Raw genomic sequence first — 13215 nt, forward strand, 5'->3', positions numbered from 1 at the left:
CTAGAGTTGGCTCGAGACTGTTTCACCGTTTCTTCTCAGCAACAAGTGGGCGCTGGCATTCAGCTAACATTGGGGGTAGAATGAAACGATATGGAATTGGGCCTAGCGAGAACCGGTTACAGTTTACCATTTTGGTGTCTAGTTTAACAGCTGATGCAATGCATTGGTAGCTGCTGCTGCTCCATGGCAGGTTCGCATTGTACATATAACGATCTGCAGGTGCATGAACTAACAGAGCTCTGTTAACTCTGTTGGGAGACCACCGTGTTTCATTTCCATAGGCTCCACCGGCTGAAAGACATAAAGAAAAACCAGTTTTGATTTTTACCATTTAGTTAGTGGACTTTTTCTCCTGTTTTGTTTTTGCAATTGTTTTTTATTGAATTGTTTTTTTGGTTGTATTTTTTACTTCTTGTTTGTTAAGTTGTTGTATTCAGTTTTATTTTTATTTGAATTCTTTTTTCGTGGCTGCTTTTGTTGGGTGCTTGCTGTTGCATTAAATGAATGAAGTTCACCACAATTTCGAGTGCCACAGACAGACAGACAGTTGCATTTGCATATGCAATTGTATGGCGATATTATGACAGTATTTTTTTTTCTCATTTTCAGGTACTATTTTTCTGTTTTTTTTTTTTTAATACATTTTCGAAATCTACCAACGCGGTTAGGTGTTTTGTTACCATTGCGAATTCTGCTGTTGTTGCTGTTTTTGTTGTTCGCTGTTGTCTGGCTGCACCATTTGCATAAATCACCGTGACATGTTTGTCGTTAAAACACCTGTTTGGCAATGGAAGTTAAACATAAGCAATACATATGCAGAGCACTTCAATTAATAATATCTGTTCAAAAACAAAAATGGAAAGGAAAAGCTTCTAAGTACAGACATAAGTAACAATGACGCAATTCTTAAAGTACAGCACAACACACACACACACATACACATACACTTTAAAGTCTATTCTCGTTTTGTGAGAGAACTCCTTAAAGCTGGTATTTAAAAATTTTCCAACTGAAAGAAACACTTATTTCCCATCAAGTTTTCTTGTTGTTGTTGCTGCTGCCACTTAATATCATGAATGAACCCGAAAAACTCGAAAACAGAAAGGCCAGAAAGTGGCAACAAACAACAACAACAACAACAAGTAAGCAAGTATAACAAAATGCACTAAAAATACAATACATATACACGAAAGCGTGAAATGTGGTAAAGAAGCAGCGCATCGCATCGCATCGCATCGCATCGCATCACATGGCAAGAAACCCAAGAAATGCAACGCTTACAATGCGACTTTTCAAGTAATTGACGTGAGAACTCCCAAGAAATTACGGCACACTGGCACACACATATACAGACATAGCTCACACTTGTACGGTGTATGTGTGTGTGTGTGTGTGTGTGTATGTAGTGGCTGCAACACCTGGAGATGAGGATGACATTGCCACAGCAGCCAGCAGGCATCTTTTACTCGAAACACTGCCTGACATGCTAATACGCCGCAGAATAATTTCATGCTCGCTTTCGCGTGGCACCAGACAGAACAGGAAACACTGAGCGAACTCTAGTAAGAGGAACAACAACAACACGAAACTTGCGACAAAACCGCCAAGAGAAACAAAAAAAAGTAAAGAGACAACTGTGGCCAAAAATTCCATGGATGATTGCCATCAAAAGCGGCGCAAAACCGAACACAAGGTGTAGCAGGTAAAAGTGTAGGCGTTTTATTTATTATGCGCTGGCATGTCATGGAAATAAAATGAAATGAATTTTAGCATTCATAATTGAGACCCGAAGAAGACGATTCTTTTGAAAAAGGTGTGTGTGTGTGTTACTCTCGATTATTGTGGGATTAAAGAGTCAGTCAATTCTATGAATTACCAATATCAGAGATCAGAGCAACTTAGTAAACACATTTACATAATCTTAACCATTAAGAAATTTATTTCCCTTACATGCAATCCATGTCGAATCACAAAATATGTGAGCTTGAATGATATAAATCAATATAAAGTGCAACCTTGGCAAGTTTATTTATAAAAAGTAATTAAAACTTATTTATTTTTATGGCATATTTAGCAATTACTGATTAGAATTGTGTCAAAATACATATATCTAGTGAAACAATTCGTTCTATAACTTAAAGAGGTTTTCAGGTATTCGCTTAAGTTTACAGAAAAAGTACTCACGCCTTTATGAATCTATTTCATTGTTATAAGAAGTTTAATAACCAAATCCTATAATAAAATCATAAATTCAGCTATTAAACACTATAATTTTTATAAATTTATAACAAACTGAACTTAAGTGTGTGTGTAGTAAAACGATTTGATCCATTGTTCAAAATTGTTCAATCATGCGCCGACAAGTTCGTTGCCTAAGTCTTTTGATTTGTTTAACTCATTTGCTTAAATGTTGCAATTTGCGTTCGTTTTTATATCAATTTTTTGTTTTTTTTTTTGGCAATCCAATCAACAATTCATTTTCCCATTTGAGCAAGTCATGCAAAAGTCGGCTAAATTTATTTTTTAATAATTCATATTAAATGCTCAATTGTTTAGCTACAATGCCTACTTATGCCTGACGTAATTTGTCAAGAAAAAAAGCAAACAATTTCAAGGTTTTCCATTCAGTTAGTGTGAGTTTTTTTTTGTTTTTTACACATAACTGTTAAGAATATTATGTGTTGATATGGGAAACGGTTTCCATGGTTTTTTTTATCTACCTTCCTTTAACTCATATATAATGTCTATAGATTTCAATTTTTGTCAGTTTTTAAAAGGGGTAACCGGTTCTAAGTTCTCTTATTCTGTATCAAATTGCCATTTTTTTTGTTTTGTTTTTGCGTAGGTAGTCAGTCCAGCAATTGGCTGATTGCAATGCTATATGGCAATAGTTGGTTTGGTTTGGTTTTTATCTGCCCACTCGGTGAAATTGCAAGTCCCATAAAAACAAATGCAGACCAACATTGGCGACATTTTGAAGTCGAAAAGGTTCTCTAAACCAAAACAAAAACAAAAGAGACACACACACAAAAGAATAGACAAAACCAAGTTTAGTTTTCTTCTAATGTTCGTTACGGGTTGGAAACCCATGCGAATGTCCAATTTATGGCTCAATTAAATATTTTGGATGCAGCTGACGTTGTGCTGGCAAAGCTTTTAAATAATAAACGCTTCTAACAACAACCACAACAACGACAGCAACAGCAACACCAACACCGACTTCATCAGATTCATTCAGCAAACAGGCACAGCCATCGTTAGGAGCATAAAAATATGCTTGGCATCTACAGCTTAGTTAGGGGAAAAAAATTGTTTGTCGATAGGACAGGATAGGATAGGATAGGATAGTCAGGGCCTGATTGGCTTTAACTAGTTGGCACCTAAGCCAAAAGCCTCTTGTTAAAGTTTATGCCAAACCAGGTGCAGGTGGATTCTGGTTGTCGTCACTAAAACCATTATGAAATAGCATAAACGAATTGAGAGCTAAATCTTGTGTAGCAGCAACAAGTCTTTGGTAAATTCATATATAGCTACCTATGTATCTATGAAATATATTAATTAATTTATCAATTCAGCCTTTTATGACTGACCAATACTTTCTAACTGCACTTGGCAGGCAATTTTGTATACTATGAACGTGCCCATCGAATATACGAGAGGCGATTGACTAAATGACCAACCATTAATAAAGAGAAATGCTCAGCTGAGCTGAGCTGAATGATCTGAAACTTGCCTTTGCTCATATATGTGTGTTTGCAGGTAAATATAATTCTAATTATGGGCATTTATTATAGCAGAATTCACTCTCTGCTTCGGCTTCTCTCTAGCTACCCACTCTTCTTTTACACTCTCTCATAGATACTTCATAGTGTGAACATAATTATTGAACCATAACTTATGGTTGAGGAGGCAATCGATAATGTCAGAACTCCAAGAACGTGGCACATAAACATTTCATTTAGCCAAGGAAAATTCATAGTATACGAGGCGTGCCGCTACACTCACACACAGACAAACAGAGAGAACAGAAAAAAGGTAGAAAGAATTCAACTTGAAAGCAGGCAGGCTGGCTGACTGTGGCAATGGAGAAAGCATAAATTGCCCTGATGGCCATCGACAATTTGTGGCATAAACAACAATTTGGTTGGATTATGGAGAGCAGAGAAGAAGCAGCAGTCGGTGGCAGCAGCCACCAAATAGATACTCGCATTCGTAGCCATCGTATTAACAAATCAACATGGAATTTATTTGCCAAAGTACGCAAACACGCCCCAATGCCCAGGCCTAAAATCTACCTGGCCAACCGAAAGGAGTGTCAATTGGACTTGAACAATGCGTAACAAGTGGATCCGGGTACATTGGCCGGCCGGTTTAATGGGTGATAAAACTTAAACGAAATCAACTTACATAGGAAATAAAGTGGTGAAATGTCTTGAGTAACTGGAGTACACACACACACACACACACATGCGTCGTATACGTAATGCAGATAGCTGGTTTTTATCTACAGTCTGTGCTAATCGTTCATTTGGTTAACAATCTCTGACATAGACATCATTTTGAGTTTGTGAAATAAATTTTCCATACCAAATTACTGAGTAGAATCAACTAATAATATAAGATGCTATCATTAAGTCATGGAACAGGCCAACAAATGAAGTTCGTTTGGCTAAGTCAACGTTAAATCGAACTAATGATCCATATCTAATTATACATATGTGAAATTCAAATACCAAGGTATAACCAGAAACTCCTTCATCTCCGCCTGTTCCTCTAGCATCTCTCTCTCTCCCTCTGTTTGGCCAATCAAATAAAAAAAAGTGCCCATTGAATTGGCTATCTACAGCGGGAATCTATGTATAAATATATATCGCATTTACTTCATCTGCATGCAAGGCAGGCTTGCACTTGCCAATGGAACATCCACCATCCAACCTATGTCTATGGCCTCTTACATGCATTTAATAAACAATTTTTCAGCCTTGGTGTGAAAAATGCAGCTGGTACTGCAGCACTAAGATGCAGCTTTTAGCTCATTTGAAGCAAACACACACACAGACATACAAAATGACCATGGTCTTATGAACAATTAAAGAAATGTTCACATGCAGAGAGTTTACTCAGTCTCTCCAGATCTTGTACCCAGACCCGATCTCCATTGTGTGCTAAAGCCAAATTGAAGTTGCTTGCCACACGGTTTCTGTTAATTAATCGCGCTTGTTTGTTATTTTTCTTCATTATAATATGAAAAAAAATGAAAAATTTCTAGGGAAATTTTGCTGTTAGTTGTGATTGTGATTGCCACAGCAGAGAATTTTTGCTGTTGATTTCCGGCATAGTCAGCATTTTTTCACATTTCAGACAGTATCACAATGCACTCTATCTGCTGTGTCGAACAGTAATTTGATAGCTGACCGTTTGCTCGAACCATTAGGTTTTTCTTTTTTTTTTCATTTTATTTGGGTTAAGGAAATTGTCAGGGTGAATAAAAAACAAAAGAGAAACAAAAAAACTTGACAATTGCTGCATAAGATTTTTGTATGTCAGATTTATCTCAAGCCGTAAAAGTGTTGGCCTTTTATGGGCCAATTGTTGGGCTAGAGTCAGGAGGGTCTGGAGGGACCCTCTGCCCGTGCCGGATACGCAGAATTTTGTATGCAAATGCATTTTACCTAAATCAAATTGCTGAGAAGGCACAAAGTGTTTTGTTGATATGCAAAAACCAATAAATTATCAAGTCAATTATTTAGTTTTTTGCTAATTGAACAAAAAATTAATCAAAAAACGAAAAACGAAGTTGTTTGGTTGTCATAGTATTGATTCAATCAGAGCAAATAAACACCATTATTATGGGTAATATGTTTTGTTAAAACATTTTTCAATTTTTAGCAATCTAGATGAGGCATACCAGAGAATGGTTTGAGGTAAATAATCAGGTTGTCTAACGCTAAAGGGTTCTAAGCGAATGGCTCTAGCATTTGGCTCTAGCTCTTGGTCTAAGAATGCGGCTAAATGCTGCTGCCAACTATCCAACCAACTGGAACAAGTTTTAAATCATTTTTAAACAACAACAAAAGTAGCAGCAGCAGCCGCAGTTGCAGTTGCAGCAGAAGAAACACATTCACTTCTGAATGGGGTGATCTTTTGTTGGGTTGTTCGGTGCCTGTTGCCTACTTGGACTACTTCTGACAGAGATGAAAGCATAAAAGTAGTGGTAAAAAGTTCAACTATTTATGTTAACGCCTTTAGAATGCAATCGCAATCATAATAAGTGCATATAACGGCCTGATGCTGATGAGCTAGCCCAGTTAGTTGGTTAGTTAGTTACTCATTTTACCTTACTTAACCGCAAGGAGAATTCAATAATCTTTGCTAATAAGATGGCAAATGCTTGTAACTTCAGTTTGTTGTTAATAACTGTGAAATTCTTCTTCTGCTTACCATAAATGTGCTCATTAAAAGCAAACTAATACAAGTCCTGATTCTGTCCTTTTCTAATGACAAAGCTATAACAACAATGAGTCTAATTAAGCCAAGTTTTATTCTCACAATCGTTAGGGTTTTTCGATTTTCGTTTATTTTACAAATAGAGTACATAAAAGAAAGAAACCATCTATTGCTCTTTAAAGGGCTATATCACAAAACCTTTTAAATCAATTTTAACGATCTTCAAGAGATGATTTCACATTTATTGCATTTGTTTTTAATGGCAAATGAAAATTCGATTCGTCCAATTAGTAGTCAAGTAACTTCGCCTATTAATGTTTTAATGTCTATTTACTCGTACGAAATAATAACTTTTTAAATCAATTTCTATTGATTGTTTGACTTATTTCTACAGCCCATTGGCCACTGTGGGAACTTGGCTCACACACATACGTTTAGATATTCTTCTTTTAATTGTCTGTTAGATCACTCTTTGGGTGGCTAACATCAAGGACCAGTAAGTCCAACAGAGACTCAACAAATTGAATTTGATTAAAAACCATGAAGGGGAAAAAAAAAACGAGAAAGAAGTATATATACAGACAGGTTCCTCTCTTGTGCTTTGGTATGGTCTGGTTTGTTATATTCTTTGCTCTTAATATGCGGCTAACCGATAAAGCCGCATTGCCCGTGTTTGGTCCGTTGTCGATGTCGATGGAGTCAAAGTCGAAGTCTCCTTTATCTTTGCCCAGCAATCAAATTCAATTAGCTGGTTGCACTAATAGAATTTTTGTGGCACTTAACCATTTTAGGTGGTGACATTCAATTGCAATTTCAAAAATTGTCGTTCCAATTGCTGGTCCTTAATTTAAATTCCACTTAATTGCCAAAAACCAAAAGAACCAAACAACAACAAAAATTCAGCATAGTCACTCTGAATGCTGATGATGCTAGCTAAGAGCTAGAAGGCTGTTAAATCATCCATCGTTTACTTTTAATTGCTTAGTCCAGGCAGCAGCAGCAGCATCGACTAGAAACAACGACAGCGGCTAAAAATACACACAAGAGCAACAATTCGATTTCCTCCCCCTCCCCCCCCTTGGTTGGAGGAGCAGTAGTAGTAGGAAGGACGCCATGGTCTGCCATTGGTCTTGGTCCTGGTCCTAGACGAGCAATGCAATCAGTTTGCCAAGATCAATTGCAGGTCCGTCCATACATATGTATGTATGTATGCATGTTGCGCCAAGACCATTAACATTGTTTAATTGAATCAGATTTTGAGCGTAGATAATGAGGAAATGCCGCCGCCCGCCCCATACTTAATAGTATACCGATGTAGGCATGTATATATATATGGATGCCATGGCCTGGCATGGCATGGAATGGCAAATGAACTGCTTCCAAATGGAATGGAATCGCTTGTCACATGATTTTAATACCAACTAATTTATAGACTTATGAATTTGCTGCGAATTTACCAAAGAAAATTCACAAATTGTTGCCCAGTAGCCCAAAAACTTCCCCTCTATAAACTCCGCACCTGCAATCACACACAATTGTCATGTGTGTGTGTGTGTGTGTGTGTGTGTGTGTGTTGCTTTTTTTTTTTCTTTTGGGGCGGGTATTAAAGGCCAACAATTGTGGCATGTCCCACTGACAGCCAACGCCACAACAAAATGCAACGAGCAACAGCAACGGGCAACAAGTAACCACCACATGCAACTTGCCACCACATTCTAGTTGCTTCATTAGTTATGCATTAAGCATACGACATGGTGTACAATTTTTTTACTCCACCCACCAAACACCGCCTGGCAGTCGATCTCTTTTTACTTTTGCCTATTTTCATAGTGTATTTTTTTTTTCTTCTGTTTCGTTTTCTGGTGTAGATGTCCAGTTCTTGAACAACTGCGTGCAATTCGTGGGGGTTCGCATGTCGCTGAAAAATTTTAATTGCCTTTGCGTGTTTAGAAAACTTTTTTACACGAAATATCGTACAAGTACGACGAGTTACAGGTATCTCAGGTAAGGCTCAGCAAGGCTCAACAAGGATTAGACGCATTGCCCGATTATAGAAGGCCAAATAAAACGATTCCAAAATTCCCACAAGAATATAAAACTAGTAAACTATGTAGATAGCCAGTTTTCAGTAGAGTTTAACAATGGTCAAAAAATGGCTAAACATTTGACTTAATTCTTACAGTTGACATAAGTTGATCTTCCAGTTTAATTTTCGACTCACCTTGACCTTGCTTCTCATTTGCTTTCCATGGGAAAGTAATGGACAAATGAGAGCAAATTTTTCTCAAGGAAATAATTTGCCATATTTATAGCTTTTACGACTTCCATTTGGTATAAAAATAAATGCTCCATTTGATTATTACAAATTGTCATACAAATGAAGTGATTAAACCAGATAAGATTGCTGATGCAAGATAAAATTTACTTCGCTTGGCCATCAAAAGCCATTAGATGAGAATTAAGGCATTAATTTTAAATTGCGGAAAATATCTATATACATATATTTAGGATATATGTATGCAACATATAGACGTTAGACTAGACCGATCTACAAACTGTTAAAATGCAAATTTAACATAAGAGCTTAATGAGTAGCCATCATTTAAGTCACTCTTGGTCCTCTGGCAACTTCCTCAGCATAATCATCAGCTGGCAAGAGCAACAACCACAACAACAACAACAACACCAGCAGCAAGATCAACATCAACATCAACATGAGAATGCCATTAAAGTTGGCCCAACTTATTTGCCAGACGCATCTTGGAATCTCTTTTGCCAAAACTGAAGGCACTCCCACCTCAAAGAGAAAGTACATAAAGATACTTGAACCCAAAAGTGCTTCTGCAGTAGATGAATAACATTTTTTTTCTATTCCCACAAAAAGAAAGAAGCCATTTTTGAGTGGTTAAATGGATAATAATAAAAAGCTTTTTTAGTAACTACTAACTAACTAGTACCTCCTATCTATCTGTGTGTGTGTGTGTTTGTGTGTCTCCAAGTGTCCGTAAGTGGAATTCACTGTCGCATTCTACCATTTCGAAGGAACCAACATCAGGTGGACGACTTCATGCTGAGTTACCTGATGAGTGTCATTTGTTAAGACGACTCTATAGATTGCTTATCTCTCTGTCTGATATTGAAATTACTTTTCCGTATCCATAGCAGCTATGCTGAAAAATTTCAAATAGAAATCAATATCAATTTAAAATTTTATGTTATTAACTTTTTGATGTAAATTTTTGTAAATTTTTATTTTGTGTGGTTTTTTTTTGAAAAAGGCAATCAGATGGCTTCTTATTGTGCACTCGCCTTGGCTGGTTTACTGCATTTCGTAATTGGTGTAACCATCTTCATAACGCCCGGAACCAAGAGCTGTTCACCGGCTCCAGTGTTGGCCAGTTGGATATCCATTGGAGGCATACTAATGATTATTGGCAATCTTAATTTGAACTATCCTTGGTACACACGTTTACCGCATGGCCTGCAAGTTATAGTCGAGGTTGGCATTTTGTTGGGCCTGCTCGAGTTCTATTCTCTGGTGATATGGTGTAAGCTGGAGCGTTTGTTATACCTAATTCTAAGGCACATTCTGCTGACCCTGGGCATGTCAGAGAGTGCCTATTTGACCTACGAATATGGAATGCTAGCCGTGGCCACAACTCTCATGGCCTTGGCCCTGTGCTTTGTGGTTAAATTGGCCACTTCAACAAGTTTTTTCGTTGAGAGCGAAAGGGATCCCATGATTTATTTGAATATGGAATTGTATGAGGAGGTTGTTAGTCGCAAAAAGCAACGAATGAGAAGAGTTCTTCTACACTGAATCGGCATTGCAATCCATATTGAAGTACTTCTGTTCTCTATGTGTAATGGTCATTTAGAAACATCTGTAATATCAATAAAAAAAAGCGAAAAACGAAAAAAAATATACTTTTTTTTGTAAGCAATAAGAAAAGGTCTGGTTCTGTTTTTGTGGCTAAAAACACGCAAAGCCAATTAAAATTACTTAACATGCGAACGAATTAAGTAAAGAGTATGAACAGAAAGGAACATATTCCACATAGTCGTCCCCACGGCTTCCCACATGTATCCCAAGCTTTTAGCTTTAGGGGCCCCCAAATGCATGTAGCTACACACACAGATACAGATACAAACAAGCATACATACATACATACTCGTACTCTATATACCTATACAAGTTGTCTTTTTGGACATCTATGCCAACTGTCGCAAAAATTGCGACTTTTGCGTGGTTGCCTGACACGATTTTTATTTTTTTGTGGGGCGTAGGCATGGACCATCTGACCCATAAGATAGAAATCTATAAAACAGAATTACTTGTCCATATCATTATGCTATCTCTTTAGTGCTGTTGGCCCATTGCGAATGTGTCAATATTGAAAATTAATCCGTTTTTGGTCATTCAGCGATATGCGAAATTCAGCTTTAATTCTGACTGAATTTGCAGCACACCTGTCAAGAAATCTAATTCACTTTACACTCAACACGAAACACCACATGAGTTGTAGTCTAGTTTATGTTCTGCAAACAGAAACAAAAAAAATTGCCAACTGATACATAAAATCATGAGGGATTGGCTAGCTTCAATTATGACAAATTTTGTATACTCTAGCATATTCTACTATAAAGAAAATTGAGGGATTGAAGTGCTCAGACTCGGACCTATTGGCCTGGACTCCTTGCCCACCCCTTTGGATCAGTCCATGGAATTGCTGAATATCATAAACTTTTACTTTAATCAAAGATCTGCACTGACTTTTTGAAAGATTTCACCTTTTTGTGAAAAGTCATGAAAATTTCTAGCTAATCCTTTAGGAAATTAAATTTTAAACTCTTTCAGAACGATTTTTTAAAGTCCATTCAATGGACCAATCTTTAAAAAACCTTAAAATTGATACCAAAAATTGATTAAAAAATTTGTGATTTTACAGTGATAAGTAAACGGCTTGATACTTTGATATTAGAATTCGTCTAAGTTCAGAAAACTATGGAAATATTATTAAAGATAGATATCAGAAACCCCCTTAAAGTATCAATCTGAAGACATATAAAGTAGATATGGGATAGAGCGTTGCATTCATTGAATACATTCAAAAGCCCAAACGAGTCATTTGGTTTTTAAAAGCTCTGACAACACTTGAACGAGTTCTAAGAACAAACTATTTTATATGCAAAAAACAAATAGAGTTAATTCTAGTATACGAATACCAGGAAATATGTTTTGAAGCACTCGTTTCATTGGTTCACAGCATGATCTTTAGAGTTCATAGAGTTATTTGCTTTATAAATGCATTTAAGCAATGCTCTAGTATACAGTGGCGGCAAAAAATTTGAGTACATTTTTTTTTGACCTTAAATTCTGATTTCATTCGATTGTTACTTAATGTTGGTGAAATGTTTTGATATGTTAATTTATAACGTTCAATTGGTTGTTCTATTGAGATGATGTTCTGTAAATTTCGTTGGCATATCTCTAATGGGTTTTTTTTAAAACGGGTTTTGATAAAAAGCCCCCAAATTCGGACCCGGCAAAAAAAAAAAGACACATTTTCAAAATTTGTAAAATTGATCGTACACCTTTGGACTCAGAGAAAAAGTTTTAGATCAGTAAAACTAAGATAAAGAGGTGTTTTCAACAGCCCAACTATTTCCCTCTCTTACTATACTAGTCATATGACTAGTTAAATGTTTTAAATATTGAGAAACTTATTTGATAAGAACCAAATTTCAAGAGCTTAGCTTGCTGTGATTATCAACAAACGAGTCACAAACTTCTGATCAAAAATAATATGCTCTTAATTTTGTTCTGCTTTTGTCTTTAAACGCCAAAAAAAAAAGAAAAGAGAATCGAAATTCCTTGGCAGCTAGCAGTCAGAGGAGGAACAAGTGTAGGAAGTAGATTCCTTCTCGTAGACAAGAAAATTGCACGATTTAGTTTGGCGTTACTTTGGTTTATTATGTGCAACGAACTAACGCTCCCAAATGTACCACACGCCATGACAGAGACCAAGCCGCAGCCGCAGCCTCAGCCTAAGCATCCAAACAACCAGCAAGAGCGCCAGGCAGCCCATGGGCATCTACGAAATACTACATGAATTTTTTTTGTATTTTGTCTAGTTTTAGCTCACAGCATATTATGGTCAGCATACATGGTACAAGAAAACAAAACAAAAAAAAAATAATCTATAGCAAGTTAGATTGTGGCTGTTGGTAAGAATGCAAAGGAAAAAAAACCCACCCAAATTTATTCGAAATACCAATAACTGATAGGAAATCTGCAAACACCCTTTAAGATGCGTGATTGGATAGTTATTTTGGGGATAACTGCAAATTTAAATTAGTGAAATTTATCTAAACGAATTAACAATTATATAATCTCTTTCTTGATTACAAAAGATTTTGCAGCCTAGAATGGGAATCGTTGAGTAAAGTCCATAGACCATGTCCAATTTATGGCGATTTCTGGACTTGTTTATGGCAGCAAAATGTTAGCGAAAATCGAATGTTATAAACAAAGGTCGCTCTTAATTGACTGTGGCAATTGTATGGATCTGTCAATTTATTTATATTGTATATGCATGTATATTTAAGAAGATTCCAGCCAAACAAACGACGCCATTAAACAATGGAGGGCTGGGACACGGGCTTGAAGTTGGACTTGAACTTGGTTTGATATGCCATTTCCTGCCCGATGCGCCATGGAAATTGAAATCGAATTCGCCAAGAAGATGGCATATACATATATATGTA

The 13215-nt window shown here is 36.6% G+C and overlaps 1 protein-coding gene across 1 annotated transcript; it reads left to right on the forward strand.

Annotated features, from left to right (window-relative positions):
- The first annotated feature begins 9733 nt into the window (after positions 1 to 9733).
- Positions 9734 to 10267, forward strand: LOC26529479. The gene has a single exon (XM_015177492.1). It carries the CDS (start codon positions 9734 to 9736, stop codon positions 10265 to 10267), a length of 534 nt encoding a protein of 177 aa, XP_015032978.1.
- The last annotated feature ends 2948 nt before the right edge of the window (positions 10268 to 13215 follow it).

The sequence above is a fragment of the Drosophila willistoni genome, chromosome 3R, assembly GCF_018902025.1.
Source record: "Drosophila willistoni isolate 14030-0811.24 chromosome 3R, UCI_dwil_1.1, whole genome shotgun sequence".
In the NCBI taxonomy this organism is placed as follows: Eukaryota; Metazoa; Arthropoda; class Insecta; order Diptera; family Drosophilidae; genus Drosophila; species Drosophila willistoni.